At 28.3% G+C, this 23,047-nt stretch overlaps 2 protein-coding genes and 1 long non-coding RNA gene across 3 annotated transcripts in view; 1 reads left to right on the forward strand and 2 right to left on the reverse strand.

The window, feature by feature from the left end:
• LOC139426684 (uncharacterized) overlaps positions 1–1,220 on the forward strand; it is a 6,945-nt gene extending 5,725 nt beyond the window's left edge. Inside the window, exon 3 of the long non-coding RNA XR_011637905.1 lies at positions 1,091–1,220. This is a non-coding gene — a long non-coding RNA (uncharacterized lncRNA). The remainder of the gene's footprint in view (positions 1–1,090) is intronic.
• Positions 1–6,769, reverse strand: part of LOC107445734 (monocarboxylate transporter 5-like) — a 10,473-nt gene extending 3,704 nt beyond the window's left edge. The window contains exons 1-3 of the mRNA XM_043045557.2: positions 6,650–6,769; positions 2,783–2,986; positions 1,072–1,215 (exon numbers count right to left, since the gene is read on the reverse strand). Of these exons, the coding sequence (XP_042901491.1) occupies positions 1,072–1,215; positions 2,783–2,966 (328 nt within the window). The 5' untranslated portion in view covers positions 2,967–2,986; positions 6,650–6,769. The remainder of the gene's footprint in view (positions 1–1,071; positions 1,216–2,782; positions 2,987–6,649) is intronic.
• A 3,639-nt stretch (positions 6,770–10,408) lies between these two features.
• LOC107448771 (monocarboxylate transporter 7-like) lies at positions 10,409–21,633 on the reverse strand. Its single transcript, XM_071186406.1, has 5 exons — positions 21,445–21,633; positions 18,132–18,330; positions 14,782–14,925; positions 12,087–13,046; positions 10,409–10,892 (listed from the first exon to the last, which is right to left on the reverse strand). The coding sequence occupies exons 2-5, from the start codon at positions 18,313–18,315 to the stop codon at positions 10,750–10,752; spliced, it is 1,431 nt and encodes a 476-aa protein (XP_071042507.1). The 5' UTR covers positions 18,316–18,330; positions 21,445–21,633; the 3' UTR covers positions 10,409–10,749.
• Between the last annotated feature and the right edge of the window lie 1,414 nt (positions 21,634–23,047).

A 23,047-nucleotide genomic window follows, 5' to 3' on the forward strand; every position in this document is an offset into this window, starting at 1 on the left:
AGGTCTGATGATATGCATTTAATAACACGCTCCTGTATATATATATATATATATATATATAATATATTTTCATCGTGCTTTAAAAGTAGAATTGCTGGTATATCGATCTAAATCTCAGTCAATATCTGCTTTAGTTAAATGCAGTTGCAGAAAGGAGTACGGAAAACGGATCTGAACACTTTAGGTAAAAACGTATAAGCAACTGTAAGCCCCTTGTGCAAATTTCGTACTGACTTGAATTTTTGTCGTGTATTTTAAGAGTTGCCACTTAGCTCTCTAAGATCTAAAGATTTGAAATGCCTATTACCTTCTTAAAACTTCTTGAATTTACACTGGACATATTATAAAATGATTACAGAATTATTTGCAAGGCTTACACTTTAAGGAATTAAGATAACATGTACTACAGACAGAAACTGTCCTAGAATTTTAAGGACTTCAGGTGAAGCAAAATATTTTAGTTGCATTTTTGAATATTTTACTACGAAACGCGCAGAAACTTTCAAAGATAAAGTGTTTCAAGTTGCACCCAAGTTTATAAGTATGTAATATACAAAACTATTTTACAATTATAATTAAAATATTTTGTAATAATATAGAAACTAAGAAATATGAAATGTAACTAATTTCTAAAATTTATTAAGCTTGAATGAACTGATGAATTAAATAAATTTCCAACGGTCGCCAATTTTGCATTCTCTTGACTAGCAAAGAATCAATCTTTTATAGTTCCAATTCTTTCAACAAGTATAACTGTTAAAAGAATTTACTTCATTTGTACAATCTCTCCGTAAAATCGACTTTTTGTTGAACCATAATATCGCGTAAAATTGCGTTAAACTTGTTAAAGGACAGCATTTCAGCTCAAATTGAACCGTCGTATCGTGTAATTAAGTTTAAGAAGTTCGATAATGTAGTTCGACTTCGTATACTATTAAAGTTGAAGTAATATTGAACTATGATTTGGTTAAACACGCACTTAAATACTTAACAGTTCAAAAATGTTCATGTGCTTAATTTAGTTGCGTAACAGCGATAAATACCATCTGTTTATAAGAAGAACTAACTTACCAAATATGAAACCCCATAGGATTGTAACTGTTAAAATGTCTTCTGCAAAGAAACAAGCTCCAATGCTGATTACTGACCCCACATTTCCAAAAATGATAAGAGATTTCGTTTGGAAAAGTTGCTGTAAATATCCTTGAAGAGGACCTGAAAAAAGTGAGTGAGAATAAAATCTTATTAGATTAAAAATTAAAGGTCATTCCCGTAACAAATTTAGAATGTTCTATAAATACTTATATACTATTAAAATATGCATGCAAGTCGGTAATTATTATCAGTGATTGATGGTGTTTTTCTGAAGATGTTTCACGAAACATTTTGATTTTTTATGTTATGATGATAAATAAATACGACAAATTTTAAAATAATAGTCAGACGCATTTGTAACATAAAAGCATTTGATAAGTAAATAAGTATACCAGGAGAAGATATAATAATATGATAAAATACAATTATAATTTCATCTAAAATTGTAAATAATAATATCTGATTCGTATTATGTGACGATATGATCTGGCGGTGTTTCCCCTCGTATTGACTATTTCTCTTTATCCAAATTTATGCCATGAACTTATATGTAATATTTTGGACCGACTTTGGCGTGTGTTTAAGCTGTGATATTTTTGCGGGTTTTTCATATTGTTTTTAGGACGAAAACGTTAGCTTCAATGTTTCAAGACCTAGCATTGATAGGTACAGAGATAATGGGGTTAACCGATTAGACAAGCCTATACAGAACTCAGACCTGGAACTAATCAAGAATCTAACTGAGTTGGATCGAAGGAGTGCAACTTTAAGGAGATCCAGCATTGATAGGTAGAGTGAGAATGGGGTTAACCATTTGGACAAGTCTCTCCAGAAACAAGTCCTGAAACTGATTGTGAATAAGTTGGATCACCGAATTAAATAGTATCCACAATTGAATGGGTTGGTATACACTATTTTGGACGGCAATGTGCTTAATCAGTGACATTTTTAAGTATTCGACCTATATTATTTTCATGAAGACAATGTTAGATTCAATGTAACGAGTTCCAGAATTTATTGGTGTAATGACAATGTGATTAACCGATTAGACAAGCCTGTCCAAAATTGGTGAAGGTACTTATATGCCTTTTCCAAATAGATTGAAAGAAAATGCCACTAGCTGACGTTCAAGAACTTATAGATAGCATGTCTCGGAGACTTGTATCGCTAATTGCCCATTGTGGCAATTCGAGTTTCTGTTAGAGTACCAACTGTTAAAAGCAAATATATTTTCTTTTTTTTGTTGCTATCACAGGTGTTCAAATAATTATTGGTTGATCATGCTTAATAACTCATAGAAATTTTGAATTTGATAAAGTTCTCTATTGATATATAGATTTGATACCCTAAGTCAGAATCGTAATGATTTAATCATTGTTGTTGTCATATTTTCATAAAAATTCCTATTAGTTTAGTTCTTCAGAATAATCTCGCTTTTATTTTTCATAAACCCGCAGATATGTGCTCTCCTTTCTCTTTCAGAAATTGCATTTGCGACCTAGTAGCAAATCCGGAAGAATTGGTGAATTTTTGGGAAAATGGCACGTGGTATACAAAATATAATTACAGATTCGTTATTTTCAGCCGAAAATTTACGAGACACTCATATTTTTTATCTAATGAACATTTTCCATGCTGCAGTTAATTATTAAATTTTTCTACTCTTTTGATTTTTTTACATACTCACCACAAAGATGTCTCATTATAAAAGGCAGGATATATGGAAGAGATGCTTGGTTACGATTAACTTCAAACCGATGAATAGACTCCACGAAAAACAATGAAACCATTCTTGCTGAAGCGCCATAGAGGAAATTTATCATAAAGCAGGCAGTTATGATTTCAATACTTGCGATAGTTTCCGATTTCATGAAGATAGTTCAAATCTAACCTTCAACATAAAGAAAAGTAATAAAGTTAAAAATTAAATGAAAATATTTTTTATTTTATATGTATCAAGTTTTCGGAAAAATATAGAACATTTTATTATATTGAATTTGGTTAATATAGAAAATTGTTATTTTGACTGTTTTAGATGAAAACTTCAAACATAATGCTTTGAAAATTTGGTTATATTTCAAACAGATTAAAAAAAATTTCGGCAAAGAAGTCAGAATGTTTATTCCTTTTAAAGACATAGGTTTATTCTTTTTAGTAAAATATTTGACGAAACATGATGTCAAAACAGAGCTGACTGCGGGGACATAAAACACTCGTTTTCAAGCCAACTTATTTTACTTAAAACTATTTATAAATTTATCAAAAAATTTTACTACGTTTTTTTCCGCTTAGACCGAATGGCATTTTACCATTATAAATTATTTTTAAGTCTATATCCTAGAGACTGTACGAACCTGAATTTCGTGCAATTTGAATACGTAGGTAATGTTCTTTTTCAAACTCTTTTTACTCCGGAAGATAATTCAAAATTAAAACGTCAGAAAAGGTAATTAAATAAAAAATTGTATACTTCTTGAATTGATAATATTCCTTTTTTTTTGAAAATCATTCCGGATAATTTTTCCAAATTCAAACGCCATACAATGCAGTGAAAAAAACTTGCAAGCGTCTTGAATAAGTAATGTTCTTTATCAAACTCTTATTACTCCGGAAGATATTTCAAAATTAAAAGGTCAGAAAAGGTAATAAGATAAAACTTGTATACGTATTGAATAGGTAATATTCTTTTTTTTTTTTAAATCCTGTAACTCTGGATAATTTTTAAAATTAAAACGTCAGACAATTCAATTTTAAAAAAACTTACATGAGTCTTTAATAAGTAATGTTCTTTTTCAAACTCCCATTACTACAGAAAATATTTCAAAATTTCACTACCAATCGAAGCACAAGATTGTTAATACTTATCGGTGTTCGAGTTTTCAGAATTAATGAATATATTTTTTTATACTTTAAATTATCGTTACATAATTTTTATTTATCTTCAATCAAGCTTTTTTTATAATGGGCCAAATCACCCTCAAATAGGAAGATTTGATCCAGTTTGTACACGCTTGAAAAATAAATAATAAAAAAGATAGTTAATAAGTTAAAGAAAGCAAAAATAACGTAAACAGATAACAAACAGTATAAACTGTCAAATAACGTCAATTTGGAAATTTATTTATCATAGCAAAGAAAATAAAGAAAAAAATTTTGAGAAACATTTTGAGCGTGGCAAATTTTTCATGATATCATATTCAATTATCATATGAGTTATCAAGATGTGATTGCAGCTAATTGCACTTTTAAAAATGAATAAAATTAGTGAAATATATTATTTTATGAAGTGTTTTCGTAATCTCAAGTTGATCAGATTCTTGCTTTAATATTTATTATATTACTAGATAAATACCCCTTCTTTGCACGGGGTAAAAAAAAGTAATCAATCAGTATATCGTACAGAATTACATTACGAATTCCTGCACAAAACTGAAAGACTTAAAACAAAAGAATTTATAAAGCTAAAATAATTCCATTTTTTATAATTTGTCTCTCTTGGTTATTGAATTAAGAAAGACATGTTTTTAGAAGTTCATCCTATCAGAATTAAGATTAACTACATTCAGAATTATTTCACATCATGCTGTTGCTCGAGGCTAACTGATAATAGTCAAAATTTACAACAAACACGCGTTTTTCTCCGGTACTTATCTCTTTAAAAGAACAGTAAAAATCTCTTTTTACAGTTCACTTTATTGAAGCTTCTCAGCATTGATGTAGTTTTATAGGTACCAAATATATTAATATAATACATTGATACTATGATACTCCTTAACGAATTAGTGCCATTTCTCCATAAAGTTTGCTTTATAGTTCTTAGAGTATAAAACTTTTTTTTTCTCCTTCACTTAATATTTATTATCAAAATTTACTAAGGATAATTAGCGTCAATAATAGTTTGATGATTTGTTTACGCTTCTCTTAAACGGATTTGTACCCTTTCTCCAATAATGCTGCTTTTGACATCGCTTATTTTTAATTTCAATAAGTAATTGTCAAAATTAGTTAAGCATCAATAACATTACTAATATGACGATTTTTTATGTTTTTCCTAAATGATTTAGTATCATTTCTCTATTAATTTTGCTTTAATACTACATAGCATATTTTCATATTTTTTTCCATTTCATTTAGTATTTATTAGTAACATTAATTCAGCATTATTGGTGTCTATAAATTGTTTTTCTTAAAGGAATTTGTACCATTTCTCCATTAATTTCTTAAACAGCAAAATTTTTTATTTAATTTGTACAAAGTAAAATATTTATTAAGCCTTATTTGAGTCAATAATAGTACAGCGATTTGCTACGGTTCCCGCAAAAAATAAGTACTTTTTCTCCATTAATTTGGTTTCATTAAACATAACTATTTTTTAAGTACAGTTTTACATAATAACAAATTTAATCAAGCATCATTTGCGTCAATAAGAGTAAGGTGTTTTTTTGATTATCTCTTATACTAATTAGTATTATTTTTTCATTAATTTTGTTTTTCATTACATGACTTATTATTTCCTTATTTCAAGTACTGTTGATTTTATAACATGTATTTTTATAGATTCTCATTTTGAAAGTATAACTATAAATAAAATAAACAGATGGTTTAAAATAATTTTATGTATACTAATCAGGCAACGTAATCATCCAATGCTATAATGTTAATGCTGATCATTAAATTTATCTGACATAACACGCAAAAAATAATTTAATGTTACGTGAAGAACGTGAAAAAAAACTCCTTTTTCAATGAGAGTTCTGAGCTGGCAAATACTGCAAATAACACTGATGTAATGATTAAAATATTTGATGGAAAAAAATCGTCAGCAGCAGTATCATTTTAAGCAATGGCGAGTTCTAAACCAATAACCTTTTTCATGAGCCTCAACAGAACTAACAAATTGAAAATTTCCATTGAATTTTAGGAGCGGGGGCTTAATTTGCTTGTTGCAACCGATGTCCAAATTTCAGGATGATAGAACAAACAGTTTTTGAGTTATAAGAGAGACACATAGGCAGATAAACTCTTCATTTTATTATTATAGATAATTTTCTCTAGGTAATTGTTATAAACAATTTAAATGTGTTTATAAGAAATTGCCAATATTCTAAGTTTTATAAACACCTGAGTCATATATTTCCAAGTTTGCAACATTTTTATTTAAACCACTGTACAAACTTAAAAATATTATATACAGTTATATACGAAAGTATAAATACATTGTAATATTAAGAGAAAATTAAACGGTAATACTTAACGACAGAAATACTTAAATAAGAAATTTATTTTCAAAAATAAATATGAAAAAAAAGTCATCAACTTAGGAATATTAAGAACATCAAATTAAGAAGTTAAGAACATCAAATTCAGAGTGTTTTAATGAGAAATTTGAAATGAACGCATAAATAAAAACCAAAAAACTCAGAGTCCAAAATTTCTTGAAAATTCAAGAGTAAAATAAAGTATCAAAAGTATTTAGCAGGAAAAATATTTTTATAAAAAAATTATTGCATGATTTTTGCAAATCAGAAAAATGGTAAAAATTGGAAGCACTTACTGGTTTTTAAAAATCCTGAGAATATAGATGATTGCAGATGCTACATAATAAAATAAACGAAAAAATGAATATTTACGAACAAAAATATAATGTGATCTTTAATAACTAATCTAGATCAAAGCCTAAAAAAATATAGCCTTGGTGGTGTTAGAATTAAAGATAATATCTTGTAGTGGTAGATAGACAAAGATAATATCTTGTAGGTCGCACCGAAGAAGTTGTGAGAAACTTATTTAGTTAATTCGTTTTTTCGAATTCATGGACTTTTTAAAAAATTTATTAGTTTTTTCAAAATGATTGACGTTTACTGAATTCAGTTTTTAACGTTACGAGATAAAAAGAGAACTTTTTTCACTCAAATTTAATACTATCCTAATAAAGAGACTAAATATCATATCTGACCAATTGAAGGGAGAGAACTTAATATTTATCTTATTAATTAAGATTAAAATTTATATATTTCTATTATTAATGGAGATTAAATTTAATATTTCTTTATCTAATGGTGATTAAATTGAATATTCTTCTCATTAATTTATAATTAATTAAATTATGTCCCTTCTTAATGAAAAATAAATTTAATACTTCTTCTGACAATGGTGATTAAATAAAATATATTCATCTTGCAAATACAGATTAATTTTAAAATTCTTCCTATTCATAGAGATTAAATTTAGTGTTTCAACAATGAATGAATATTAATATTTCTCTAACTAATGAGATTAAGTTTAATATTTCTCTTATTAATTAATACAAGTTTTATTTAATCTACCACCAGTAAAGAAAAACGAATTTAATATTTCTTCACTTAACCCTTTGATGCAGAATTTTTGTTAAACATATTTCTCATATTTTTTCATTGTGTTGTTAGGTCAAAATAAGTAAAAAATGATTTAGTAAATGATTATTTAGGTCAAAATAAGTAAAAAATGATTTAGAAAATTAGGATTTAGGTCAAAATAAGTAAAAAATGATTTAGAAAATAAATGATTTAGGTCAAAATAAATAAAAAATGATTTAGGTCAAAATAAGAAAAAAATATTATATTTGGCATTTTAATAATTTATGGTTATGAAATACAGCATGGTACACCGTTGTTTTTTCCTGCGTTAAAGGTAAAACCTTCCAAACACGTCTCACTTCCAAACAGTAATTTTTCAAATTTACACTAACGTATTTGCAGTTATTTAGATCTATGAGCAACAGTTATTCTTCATTGAAATTTCTCTCATTTTATAAAAGCAATTATTGATAAATTTTTTCAACTTTCAAACTATTTTTTTGTTTTATATTTTCCTACAAATATAATTCCGATAAATTAACAGATGTTTTTAGTAACTATTATACTTATTTTTCATAATTAAAAAGTACTAAAATATATTTTTGCTTGTAATTGGAGCGTCAGAAAAAAAATATAAAATTTACACCGGTGTCCTATTTGCGTTAAAAGATTAAAGAGAAACACTGCTGAGGAATTTTTATTGAATTAAATTTTTCTTCTAAAAACATATATTACAACTTCTGAAAACGTAACATTTTTCTTCTAAAAACATAAATTACGACTGTTTCTTCTAAAAAACAAAACTTACACGAATGCAGAGATAGAATATTCATTGTTAGATTCTTTTTTTGTATCGATGTTTCGATAGAAGGTTCAGTACACATTGTACTGATAAGATAACAGATAGAATAAAACTTCTTCATCTTTAAATGGTATTTTCATATAACAGTACTTTTAATGCTTATAGGATATAGATAACAGTCTAAAACCTTTAATGTTCATTTTTGCCTCAAATTTTGTAGCATGCCTGATATTAAAGTAATTTTCGTCACAGCTTTAACTTTTTTTTTTCCTATCCAGTTTCATACATTTGAATTGATTAAACAGTTAACAATTACTTTGAAAATATTCTTAATTAAATTTGAATTGAGTTCAGAAAATTGAGCTCGCATTGCGAACTATTGAAAAAGAGCTATGAAAGCAGTTATAGAAATCTACGAGGTTATAAATATAATGACTAACAACTGAATTTAAATGGGAAAATGTCACATCTGTCCACCGTTTCTTTGTAATTTTTGTTACCATTAACATAAATTTTCAGTGTCCTTGAGATTATAAACATTGTGACTATCAGCTCAATTTGAGTGTGTAAAATGTTACTTCTATCCCTATGAAAGTCAATTTTCAATGTCATTGAGGCTATAAATATTGTAACTAACAGAGCTCACTTTGAGTGTATAACATGTTACTTCTGACCACTTCTGTTACACACATGCTACTTCTGACATGTCCTTTGTCACTTTTGTCCCAATTAAGTAAATTTTCAATGTTATTGCGAAACATGTTAAATATACCTGTTTATCTCGACCTTGTTTATCTTGAAATTTCTAAAATTTCCTACATTTACTGTCTAAAATTAATGTATTATGTCGAAAATTTGTTTTCAAAACCTCCGTTTCTCGAATTTCTAATAATCGAGCACAAATGTCAAAACTTTCTGTATCAGTAGAACTCGTAGACAGAGATGAATTTCGTGAATCCACAGGAGGTAGGGAGGAACAGGTTGGGGGTGTTTCTTGGAATTTCAATCACTATCCCTGCACTTCCTTAACTAGGAAGGAATACAATGATTCTAGCAGTAAGTTAAGGGTTAATGAGTAGTGACCATCAGGGCCATCTTTGTACCATCAGTAGTGACATCTTTGATCAGGGGTTAGCTTTTCAACATAGATAAGAAAGCTAAGAATGAAAATTCATTTTGACTTCAAAATTGCAACCAATGTTGAAGAGTTTTTTGAACTGTTTGTGCCAGCTAATGAAAGAGAAAATATTTTTTAATGTTATGTAATTTGTATCTCATGAAAGATAATGCTCATGTATGTCATGTCATTTGTATGTCCTGAAAGATAATTACTTTTAATTGATGCTTATTCTAGAATACTTGTGGTGATATTCTCATTAATTAAACTGACGGCTTTTCCTTTTTATCCCTGAAATCTTTAATTTAATTTTATTTATTTTCTTCATTTGTTTTGATAAATAAATATTTAATGCTAATATGGATTTTATAATTTTCTTTAAAGCCTTGTTATGTCACAATAAGCATTACATATTTCCTAGCTTTTAAAATTTCTTTCATTTCTTAAATTTATTTTTTAATCATTCTTAATTGAATTTTAATTAAATTAAACCAAAGATATGATTTTTATTATATTTTATAAAAAGCTAATATAAAATATTTTACTCTTTTCTTAACAATCAATGTAACTGCAATTTTTATTTCAATACTAATGTAGGACTCTTCAATTCTCTGACACGAGTAAATCGAAAACAAAAATCTATTTATAACTCTTTGTTTCTTACCACAAAAAATATTTCTGTTACATGGCATTCTTACAGTCTTTTTTGATGATTCACTTTTACAAAATTATAGATTATGGGGGGTTAGCTTTATTTTTGGCTATGTTATCTTTCGATAGATTGCCAACCATGGATTTCTTCCCATGCTCCTAACTGTCCGTTGGGAACAATTCATTTACTTTTAATTTCGAATTATTAGTGTGAAGACAGAGGAGCTTTGGGCCCCTCAATACCAACCGTTAAATTGGATATCTTAACAAAAATTCTTGATGTTAAGAGAATGATTTTCTTGATACCTTTGAGAACTTTTGTAATTTTCGAATGTGGCCATGTTCAGCTTAAGATTTACATAATGAATCAACTTTTCCAGAAACGATTTTATTCATTTTTCTTGATCCTTTTGAGGGACTTTTCTTTATTTTTATAATTATGGAATGTGGCCATGTTCTACATAAAAATTTACATTATAAATCAATTTTTACTAAAAGATTTTATTCATTTTTCTGGAATAAATATCCATACATCATATCCAAATTAAAATGTATCTGAAACGGCCATAATACTAGAATTCTACAAAGAAACTAAATCCTACCAACCACTATAGAAAAGAATTTGTACTAAACTGCTACAATAAGCCGAAGTATGGTTCTATTTTTATTTAACAAATATTTCTGTAAATTAAAGGAAAAATTGAAGTATAAAAAATGTTAGTATGCGTTTCAACTCATTCTTCATGAAATCATGTCACATTGTCTGATGTTGTTGTCTTTCTTCTTTTTGCCAAATGTGGGACAAAGTATATAATGAATCCAGAGAAAAAGGAAATACCCGTTAGAGTGTACATAACGCCATCATAAGATCCATGCTCTCCTCTGAAATAACCTAAAAATAATATTTCACATTACAAAATAATACATTTATAAATATGATAAAAAGTGCAACACTAAAATTAAGTTGAATTTTAACGGTGACATCGTATCAAGTATTAGTAACCTTGCCAAGTTTTTTTCTACTTAAACTTAATGAAAAATATTTATATTTATTTATATCCGAGAGAAAAGAGAAAAATTCTAGCAATCAAGAATTTAAACAGCATTGCAATCAGTGAAGCACGAAATAATACATTTAAACACGCAATACAACAGCCCCAACCCAGGTTGGACATTTGAGGGATCTCATTTAAACAGAGAGTGTTCCCTTAATTTTTGGAATTTTTACCAATGGAATTGGAATTAACCTTAATTTTTGGAATTTTTGTCGAAATTGAAGTAATTATCAACACATTATAAGGTTCGTAAATTAATAATTTAAGAGAGAGGATGGACTGAAAAATTTATAATTTATTTTATCAGGCGCTAATAAACATGAATTTTGACGGCAGTTAATCGAGTCACTCAAGCAACTGTTTAGTTTTTTTAAATATGTAAAAAAAAGTTAGTTTTTGTGTTCTATGAATTCTTAAATTTTTTTGGATTGAAAAAGTTAAGTTTTAACATTCGGTTGTATTTCATTTATTTATTTAGCTTTATAAATTTTGTAGCGTCCGTTTGAATTAATTTGATTAGATTTTACACCTTTTGAACTTTACTGCATACATACTGTCGTGTAATAACGTTTGTAATAACGTCATCATTCATAATCTGTAATATTTTATTCATTAGTTTAATACTTATATGAATTCGAATGGCAACAGTTTATCAGTTTATGCTTTATGGAGAATGTTAAGAATAGAAATGGATCATTTCTATTTTGTAGCGTCCGTTTGAATTAATTTGATTAGTTCCAAAGTGTACAGTTCCAAAGGTGTAAAACCTTTGGAACTTTACTGCATACATACACCTTATTAGCACTACTACAATACTACAAGCACTTTAAAGCAAAAAATAATTAAAAACATTAAAAGCTTATTATATTTGTAACTATAATCTCTTTCCCAAATTGCAATTAACGAAATTTTTTTTAGAATTTGAAAGAACAGTGGCATGTAATTGAAGGAATAAGAATGTCTGGAATATCAGTAGTAATGTTTAAAAATTTTGTATGTTTCTATTAAGCACAAATTAAAATACATCTTACCAATCATGGGAGATATGGCAAAGCTTAATGGTGCGTACAACATCGTTTTACAAACCATTGCCATACTTCTTTTCTCTGGTGGCATGTATTCATGTATTAAGGTAATTTGTGAAATCAAATTAGATCCAAAAAATAGAGGAAGCAAAAACTCAACAAACATCAGAAGTAAATAGTTATTGATGAACAATAGAGTAAGACAGGATAATCCAGTACCCACACAGCATATTGAAGTAATCGTAGGTGAAGGTAAGATTTGTTTGTCTATAACAAATCCAGATCCTATTCTTCCACATATATCTGCTAGAGCCAATATCATGACATAATAAACCTCCAGGCTAGCTCCAACATTTTTGTCGCGTACAAAATCAAGAATGATTGTAAACGTAACTGTTGTTATGTATGTTGTGCCGGTAGACATAAGTAGTATGATAATGAAGGATGGGTCTATGAAAATGTTAAAATTTTGAAGAGTAAAAGCTGACAAAGGCTTAGCTTTTAGATTTTTATTTTCTACAGGGAGGTTAGATTTGTTTTCAGTCTCTTTATTGACGTCAAAGTTTGCAGCTTCAGTCTCATTTGATGGAAATAAATTGATATGTAAGTTTTGGCTTGCATTATTATCACCAGGACATAGAAAAGACGGTGTTTTCTCAGTGTCTTTCATTTCAATACAACTAACTTTCATGTTAGCTTTTTGATTCTGAACTTTATTTAGTGAACTTTCTTTTGGTGATTTCAGTAACATAGAGAATGGTATAAAATTTGCCACGATAGCTGATAAAATTAAGAAAGATCCATTAAGTCCGTAGTACTCTATACATATTTCCATTATTAATGGCAACACTGCCCCTCCAAAACATCCTCCTGAATATGCAAAGCCATTAGCTTTACTTTGGTTTGTTGTGAAATGGGCATTAATCATTAATGGTAAATACTGAACTCCAATACCAAAACAAATACCTAAAAGAAATAGATAAAATATTTATCTTAGGCACTTACGTAATTATAACAAACTTAACTGTAAAATATTTTTATGCTATGCAAAATATTTTATATTGAGCAAAATAAAAATGGCAATTTTACATAAGCTTAAATCTAATGTAATTATAATGTTGCTGATTCTTTTCCGTTTGCTTGTTGCTATTTTATTTTATTATTTTTAAGGAACCAAATATGTGTATAAACTTTCTATTTAGTAATGAACAATATTTTTAGTTTAAAATAACAATAATAAATTTGGCAATAAACTTGCACACACTTTTCTTTACGGATTAATCTAGTTAAGACTAGTGTCGATTGAAGTGATAAGTTGCAAAATCTTGTAGCTCTTTCGCATTGGTGAAAAGCTTTTGCTCCAAAATGGCGGACAAATCGGCCTCTCTAATTCAGGAGCAATGATGCACAGGGGTCGATTGCTGTTTAAAATAGTTCAGTCAGATTTTTTCATCGTGCTTGAAAATTAAACATTCTTCAGTATTATCTGGCTCATATAGATCTAAATCTAGATCATCATTTATAGCAATATTTAAGTGTAAAGAAGAGAAAAATGTTCGGAAATTGGATTCAAATATTTCAGGTGAAACAGCATTAACTACTGGAAATACTTTATGCCTTTTATTAATTAATTTTACTTAATTTTTTGTCGAGATCTCTCATGAGCTACTGCTTAAATCTGCTAGATCTAAAGATCCCAAGTGCTGGTTACCATCGTGAAGCTTCTTTAATTTTACAAGGCATCTTGTTAAAGAAATTATAAAATTAAAGAGTTAATTTAATTGTTGTTAGTGACAGAGGCGTGTCTAAGGTATTAGCGGCGCTTGGAGAAGCAAAACGTATTTGCTGCATGCTCAAAATTTTTACTACGTGCGTTTTATTGAATGATTCCCGTTTATTAAAGTACCAGCTTTTACAAAATTTGTTATAATAATATAAAATTATCCAGTTTAACCATAATATTCAATTAAGATATTTTAATCTAGCTTTAAAAATATAAATATTGGAGTACCTAGCTAATCTAGGTCTAAACCTCAATTAGCATCTGCAGTAGTTAAACGTAGATATTAGCACAAATTAGCACGTATAAACAACACTTTGTGACAACCTAAATGACTTAAAATTTTGTCTTGATTTTCGAGAGTTGCTACTCATCTCTAAGATTTAAAAATTTGAAGTGCTGATTACCTTCTTAAAATTTCTTAAATTTACACCTTACACATTGAAAAATGATTACAGAATTAGTTGTAGGATTTACACCTTATGGAATTCAGATTATCTGTAATAGTGACAGAAACTGTCCTAGATCCTCAGGCGAAGCAAAAGTTAATACTTGAATTTTTTATTTTCCTACTATGAAACGCACAACAACATCAAAAGAAAGTGGTGAAAGTTAAAACCCACAAATATTAAATACAATTGAAATACAAGAGCACTATTGTAAGAAATTAGTCTAATGTTGATTAGTGTTTAACCAACATACAAGTTTGCGACATTCTTTAAAGGTGTTAAATTTAACAGTATTTCGACAATTTTGAACCATAGTATCGAGTTATCTAGTTTATGAAGCACAATAATATGGTTCAACCTTGTCTCATATTATTTTCGCAGAAAGTTTTTAAAACTAGGAAAAAGTTAATAAGCTTAACCTAATTATGTTTCAGTGATCAACACAATCTGCTTATAAGGAAAACTAACTTACCAAATATGAGACCCCATGAGATTGTTATTGTTAAAACGTCTTCTGCAAAGAAACAAGCACCAATGCTGATTACTGTCCCCACATTTGCGAAAACAATAAGAGATTTCGTTTGGAAAAGTTGCTGTAAATATCCTTGAAGGGGACCTAAAAATAGTTGAATTTTTAGACAGTGAAAATAAAATTTTTATTACACTAAAAGCAATGCCTTTTTCTTTTTCCAACTTAAAATGTTCTATAAAAGCTTTGACACTTTATAAATCAAAGTTTAACTCCGTCCCGCCCCCGTCAGGAGGCATCCGGAGAATACTGTAGACTCTAAGTGCGCGCACGTGACCTCTCAGCAAAATAAAAAGAGGATTAAAAAAGGTAGGCATGGTGGCAATCCATGGCAACACGTCGGAAAAATGGGCAAGAGAGGCTGAAGCAACTCCAGGGAAAACCCTGGTTGATGTAGGTTGGGCGCCGCGCGCAGAGCAGCGACCTCACCAAGATCCGAAGATTCCCTGCTCCCTACCAGAAGGCCTCAAAGAATTTAGTGAAATCTTGAAATTAACAAAAGTAGTTACTCAGAAAATAGAATTTAGAAGTTTGAGTGTTCAAACATAATAGACACGGCATCAAAAAAATAAAAAAAACATTGAAAAAAGGTAACAAACATATTATGATGATGAAAAGTACCAGAATTTGTCCAAAGCCCATGAAAACAGATACAATTTCAAAAAGAAGAGTTACGGCGAGACAGCCGTAAAGAAACATCCACAAACAAGAGGAAACACAAAACATGAATAGTTAGAAAATTTGACAAAATTTTGAACAATAAATTAATCGAAAATCATTTCTAAAGAACACAAATACAGTATTTGCGGAGGTTACAAAATAACAAATAAATAAATAAGTAAATAAATAAATATATATAAAAACAATAATTAAAACAATAATAATACTATTACCATACAGAAAATTGTTAACAGTGAGATACAATTCATGCATTACATGAAATGTAGTTGATTGTAAAGCACACATTTGTTGACGCCGTCTAGTCAATTTCCCTTGTAAGGAAAAGGCGTTCCATTATTTTAATGATTCCCTGTTTGACTTTCTTCTGCTTCCAAAATAATTTAAGTCAAGTGTAATTTAAATGTTAAATTTTTCTGAATTTGAATAAATTGATTTTAAATTAATTGAATTTGAATAAATTGATTTTAAATTAATTTAATTTGAATAAATCTTGAAATTTACTGCAATTTATTAAAATATGTTCTAGATTTTCAAAAGTATTGCAGAAGTCACAGAGAGCTACCTTGCCAAAAAATCTAGCCTGGTGCTCTCCGTAAGCCCCGTGATTCGTGAGGAATTGATTAAGAAAAAAATTTGCTATTATTTTGTTAGTGTTAACTCTTGGAATTGATTGATGGTCATGTTTACCCTTTTCCTCACTCTCCCATCTTCGCTGCCATTCGTTGATCAGTAGTTTTGTTATTTCCCTTCTAGTAGTCCCTTTCGTTTGAATTTCATGAATGTCGATATATGGTTTTTCACATGCGGATTTTACGATTTTTTTCGTTACCCTCATTTCCCACTTTTATAAATAGCATACAAGTGAGTAATTATTATCAGTTTATGATGATATTTTTTCATAATCATTTCACAAAACATTTTGTTATTTTATGCTATGGCGATAAAAAAAATGCAACATATTTTTAAAATAATCGTAGGACGCATTCTTAAGAAATCAGTATTTGATACATAAATAAGCATACCAGAACATGTTATAACATGATAATGAAGTAACTAATAATATTATCAAAATGGGCTGTAATAGTGGCACAACTAAAAAAAAAAAAATCATGTTTTGAGATAAGTGGGTTTAAATTTTCATTGCTAAGCAAAATGCATAAGAAATGCTTTACTTTGCTTAAACGAAGATTACCTTCAAGTTGAATTATGAGTTGTGCCAGCATTGCTGCAGAAAGAATGCGTATTTTCATATTTACGCCTGTTCTTAGTCCAAAACGCGTGTTGTTTGAGTTGTGTCAAAATTGCAGTCCATGAGAGAAATGATTGTCATCTGATAATGTTACATCTTGATTTGGACGGGAAGTTATGGTCTACATTCATGGTAAGCTTGATAACAATTTCTACTACCTTGTTTTGGATTGCCATGTGTATCTCAAGTTGTGGAATTTTTACGGCTTGGACACATGTTATTTTAACAACGGGAATGCTCACTATCATATTGAAATGCTCACTATTGACTGGTATAGTAACAATGGGATAAATAGAATGAACTGATATGTCTTGAACACAGACATATGAACCATATCGGGAAGCTTTGGGATGAGATGGATCACCGAATCAATCATCATCGATAAGGTTCGTGTCAAAAACTGGTGAAATCACTTACATATCTTCTCCTAGTCGAGTGAAAGAAGAAATTACTAGCTGACACGAAGTGCTCAAAAGAGCGAATACCTTAAACAACTTTGAATCTATTTATCGGAATGTTACGTACTTGGGTTTTACTCTTAAGGGTTTGGAGGGCAAATATGATATGACTGTTTCAAGCTCTAAAAGCTTAAAATTATGTAAACGGGGTTTCTACAATCCACAAAACATAGCTTTTATAGTTTGGACAGACTACTAATGCAATGTTGTAATTTGAATAAACAATATAATTTCCTATGTTAATTTTAAATGTCTCATGCTTTAAACACGTACGATTTTTTCAGTTGATGAATTAATCTTTTAATTTCTTTTCAAACAAATTGACAAGACAGAATTCCCTATAAGTAATCTGCTATTATATATATTTTTAAATATTCGTTTCTAACATTGATAAAAATGTACAGCGAATTCGAACATTTTTCTGACTTTTAGATGAAACTATATGATTCTGTACATAAAAAACAACCAAAGAAATCACAACCAAAGAATTTTATTACGTGCCATTTTCGTAAAGAGAAAATTAGGCAAGTTTCTAGTGAGTTCTCCCTGACATTTCGTTTGCTAATGCATCTAAAGCGCTTTAATTTTGGAAAGGTAGCTAAGGCTATTGTCACCTGATTGTCGCCAAAGTCGACAAGATCGAAAAGATAGTCGGCAAGTTGGCGACGATCCTACTGTCAATTAAAAAGCATTTCCTTTGCCTATAAGTTAAAAAGAGAAAAAGCCACCAAGCTAAAATGTAGGATTCAATGAAAATGGTGAGGAGTACTCAAACTTTTTTTTATAGATTCATAAAATTTACTCAAAAATAACCAAAAAGTTATGTTTTTAACTAAAAAACATATCCCTCCCAGTAGCGTAGCAAGTAAATTTTTCAAATAGCTTGGCTTACTTTACATACTTACCACAAAGATGTTTCATTACAAAAGGCAGAACATATGGAAGTGATGCTTGTTTTCGATTAATTTCAAATCGATGAATAGACTCCACGTAAAATAATGAAACCATTCTTACTGAAGCGCCATAGAGGAAATTTATCATAAAACAGGAAGTTAGAATTTCAATACTTGCGATAGTTTCTGATTTCATGAAGATAGTTCAAATCTAACAATCAAAATAAAAAAGAGTAATAAGATTGAAAATGAAATGAAATAATTTCGTAATTTGCACATGCATCAGTGTTAATATACACACGAAGAAGTTTATATATATATATATATATATATATATATTATTCTATTCATAAAACTTTCCTTAAAAAAAAATCTTTAAAACGAACAAGCAAGATATTTTTCAATTTTCTTAATTAAATTAAATTTGAAATTAGTACATGAAATTTACCAAAATTTTTTTCCATTGGAATCTAAAAATTTTTTTCATAATTAATAATTCAGCTTTTTTAATGTTTTTACCACTGACGGAGGAAACTTGTTGTTAAAAGTGTACCATTTTAAGTAAATCAGCTTATATTATAAATTTCTTTCAAATTATATTATTGTCATTAAGTTTCATTACACCCTGAGAAAAAAAATGGGATTGAAACTACCAGAACATGGTAAAATTTACCGTTTTTCTGGTTCTTTGGGAACACTTAAAAGCTTGGTAATATAAACCAAAGCGCTTTAGTGATGATTTTGATAAAATCATCAATAAAATATGGTTTTATGATATGTGATTAAATTTGGTAATTTTATCATGATACCTATATAAAAGACATCTATTCAGTCAATTTTTTTTCTCAGTTTTGTATTTTTTACTAAATGTGTGATAATAAGAATTAAAATTTTGAAAACCGGAATATTCGGTGAACTGTAACCATACGAGCAGAATAATTACTAAATGAAAGGTTTAAATACCTTATATTTTCATTTTAGTAGCAAGAATTTTTATTTATTTTTCAATAGAAGTGTTATTACTATATAAAGTACAGTAATTTTTCCAGAATTTTTTCTCTCCTTGCAATGACTTGTTGTATTTTACTTGTATAGCTTTGTTTCGTTAACTTACAAGCATCAGATTATGAAAAACTTATATTTTAAAATTCTTATGTACTTCTTTTCTGATTAAATGAGATTTTGGTAAAATAACTATATTAATATAGAGCAAATTATACTAAGTATTATTTAGATTATATGCATTTAAGATTTATAAAACACATAAATTATCTTGTTTCCCAACAAAATCGTTGATAAANTAAACTCCTATATATATATATATATTAAGCGCATACAGCGCACACAGAAGGGCAAGGCCTACTGTGCCCATCTCCTCAGTTTTCTTGACCTTGTACTCTGGGGTGCAGGAGCAGATGTTCCGGTCAGGTGGGCAGCCGAACGCGGAACCCCCAGTGTTTAGTTCCCAAGCATGCTTGGTACTCATTTATCGTTATTTATATATATATATATATATATAATCAGTTTAGTTTGATAATGATTTTGGTAAAATTAATAAAAAAAAATGTTTTACAATATGAATTAAATTTCGAAAAGTGTAGTAAAACTTGGTCATTTTATCTAAGGAATTTTAGAAGTCAAAGCTTCAAAGGTTTCATTAAGCCTATTATTCTTATATTTTAACATATATTTAGCTAATTATGAAAGATTTTGCCATGTAAAATCATGCCATGCGATATCAGCCAAAAATCATGTATTATAAGAAAAAAGCTGAATTTTGTATGTTTAGATTAATATACTAAAAACCAATGTATTTATTAAAAGCTGAAAACAACGTGAACAAAGTGCAAATAAGATACAGTAATAAACATATTATAGTTTCGGTTCTGAAAACAAAATCCTTCCTAAGTGTCTAAACACCAAATGACAGTAGAGAACTAAAGAGCTAAACAAGTACAAAGAGGTTTAATCAGTAGAGGAATAAGCTTGAACGAGATAATCAACGAGAAGAGATGCGAAACAGGTGTGAGGGGATTATGAGAGGGTACAAAAAATAAATTAGAGCATATATGTAAACATTGGAAAAAGAGGGAATACTAGAAATATAATTAACTAAATTATTAGGACTTACTGTTTAGTATTAATTTTATGCGTTTTTAAATTTTTGACCTGTCGTGTCAAACGAAAATTTTTGACAAGTATCCCTGTCACGCAGAAACACTACACATAAGGCAAAAACAAAGAAAACTCCACAAAATATTAAGAACAGGAAAACAAAAATAAAGTCATTAATAAATTTTATTTTAGATAGTTTAATTATCTGAATCAAACTTAATTCACTTAACAATTTTAGTTCAGATTTCCCTCACTTGTAAATAAATACTTAAAGTTTATTTCAACATAATTTTTAACTATAAATTTTTTTAGACATTGCTCTTCATAAATTTTAATAACTGTGAAATTATATGTAATTGTAAAGGTATTAAAACCTAAATGACAGTGGGCCGAACCACCCCCAAAAACGAAGGTTTGATCCATGCTTAAAAAGTCATTTATAAACAGTGTAGTTTCTAGAATAAGTAAAAAATAATAATGTTAACAGATGTTAATGCTAACATCTATATTTTTCAGACAACATTTTATTGCAATACTTATTCTAAGTTAACAGCTCATTTTAGTTAAACTGTTATTTAAAATGTTATATACAGTTATACAAAAAAGTATCAATTCATTGTAATTCTAAGAGAAAATTATATGGAAATTTTTAACGGAAGAAGAAATAATATTTTTTATATTTAAAAAAAAATGCATAATATTTTTATTATAACTACCACACTGCAAAAAATTCTGGAACAAATTGTGGCGTGAAGTACTGACACATGGGGGGGGGGGCATCATCCATAAAATCCATTATTGCCGTAAAATATTGTACCTTAATTATTAATAATATTTATTTAATTACAATGATTCAGCGATTTCACGGTAATAATTACTGCAAAAATTACGGTATATCAGATTTTTTGTTCTTGTATTGGTAAAAATTGATTCTACGATAAGAAATACCGGCATTCTAAGTGCCGATACTTTTTACCGTAATTTGATCCGAAATTTTTTAAATGCACTTTTGTGTACAAAGTGTTTGAGATATTTATAAAAAACGTGCAAAAAGGCCATATCAAAGGCCATATTAAATTGTAATTGTACATTTTAAATTGTAATTTAATACATGAAATAAATGATAAAAGTATTTATTGAGATAAATATTAATAAAACAATTGAATCGTTTTTTTAAATCAGAAAATTAATAAAATGTGGAAATTCTTACCGTTTCTTTTTTAAATCCTGAGGATATAGATTGTTATAGCAGTTTTTCATTTGGATAATAGGTAACAAATGAAATATCCACGGGTTTAAAATACCGAGTAATCTTTACAAACTAATCATGATCAATGTTTATGAAACAATTGTCTAGTTTGCTTTTGTTTTCAAGATTATGTCTTGTGTGAAGGTCTAAGTGGAGAATTTGTAAGCAACATTTTCAATTCATTCGCTTTGTCAAATAAAGATGAAAAATTATGATAGTCTTATGCATCTGAGTTCATGTTTTTGGAAGACATATCGCTGGTTCAAAACTAAAACGACACATCTGCAAACGTATTATGCCTGCAGATGTGTCGTTTTAGTTTTGAACCAGCGATATGATGCTGATTTAAATAGAAACAGAATTTTATTTGAATGAAATTAAATATTGCTGTGGTTGAAAAGAGACTAAATTTCATATCTCAACAATTAAAAGGAAAGAACTTAATATATTTTTGTTGATGGAAAATAAATTTGATATATTTTGTTAATCAATGGAGATTAAATTTTATATATCCCTAAATTAAAGAAAATTAAATTTAATATTTTTTTTATTAATGGAGATTAAATTTAATATTTCTCCTATTATAGGGATTAAATTTAATATTTTTCTTATTAATGGAGATTGAATTTAACATTTTTCTTATAAAGGGAGCTTAAATTTAACATTTATTATCCTTTTGAAGATTAACATAAATTTTTCTTATAACTGGAGTTTAAATTTAATATGCCCTCTATGCAGTATTTATAAACTAAATAATGTTACAAAATTAATATTCCTCTTTTTAATGGAGATTAAACTCCATAAACTCCCATTAATGGAGATTAGATTCCCAAATAGAGAAAAATGAATTTTAATGTTTCCCCAGTTAAAGAGAAGCACCTTTGAGACATTTTCCTTTGATTACGTTTTTCTTTTAAAAAGATTAGTTAAAACTTATACTAAAGGCGGAAATGAAACGTTTATTGTAGAATTTTTTCATATCGATAACTTCGATAGAAAATTTAGTATATATTGTACTCATACGCTAATAGAATCAATAAAACTTCATCTTCAAATAGCATTATCACATAATAGCACTTATAGTGCTTTTCGATCTTGTAACAAATTCAACGTTCTTTTTTGCTTCAAATCATACAGTATAAATATTTCTGAAGTAATTTCCGTTTTACCGGTTTTTACATTTGTGAAATTTTATAAATTTTAAGTAATTAAATAATAAATAATGACCTTGGAAATTAATTAAATTTCACGCCAAAAATACAATATTGACGCCTTGATCACTCTCTTCGTTTTAATTTTAATTAATGCCATAAAAATGTATTTATTACAGTGTAAAAAAATCCATATCAAATTACGGTATAAAGTACCGGTACTTTCGGTGCATCAACCGTAACACCCATATTACCGCAAAATCCATTTTTTACCGTAAAATATTTTATTGTAATTTTTACAGTAATATTTTTTAATTAGAGTAATCCAGTGTTTTTGTGGAAATTATTACTTTAAAATTTACTATTTATGAGATCTTTTTTAATCAATAACATGTTCAGGTAAAAATGCCAGT

The sequence above is a fragment of the Parasteatoda tepidariorum genome, chromosome 10 (assembly GCF_043381705.1).
Source record: "Parasteatoda tepidariorum isolate YZ-2023 chromosome 10, CAS_Ptep_4.0, whole genome shotgun sequence".
Taxonomy (NCBI): domain Eukaryota; kingdom Metazoa; phylum Arthropoda; class Arachnida; order Araneae; family Theridiidae; genus Parasteatoda; species Parasteatoda tepidariorum.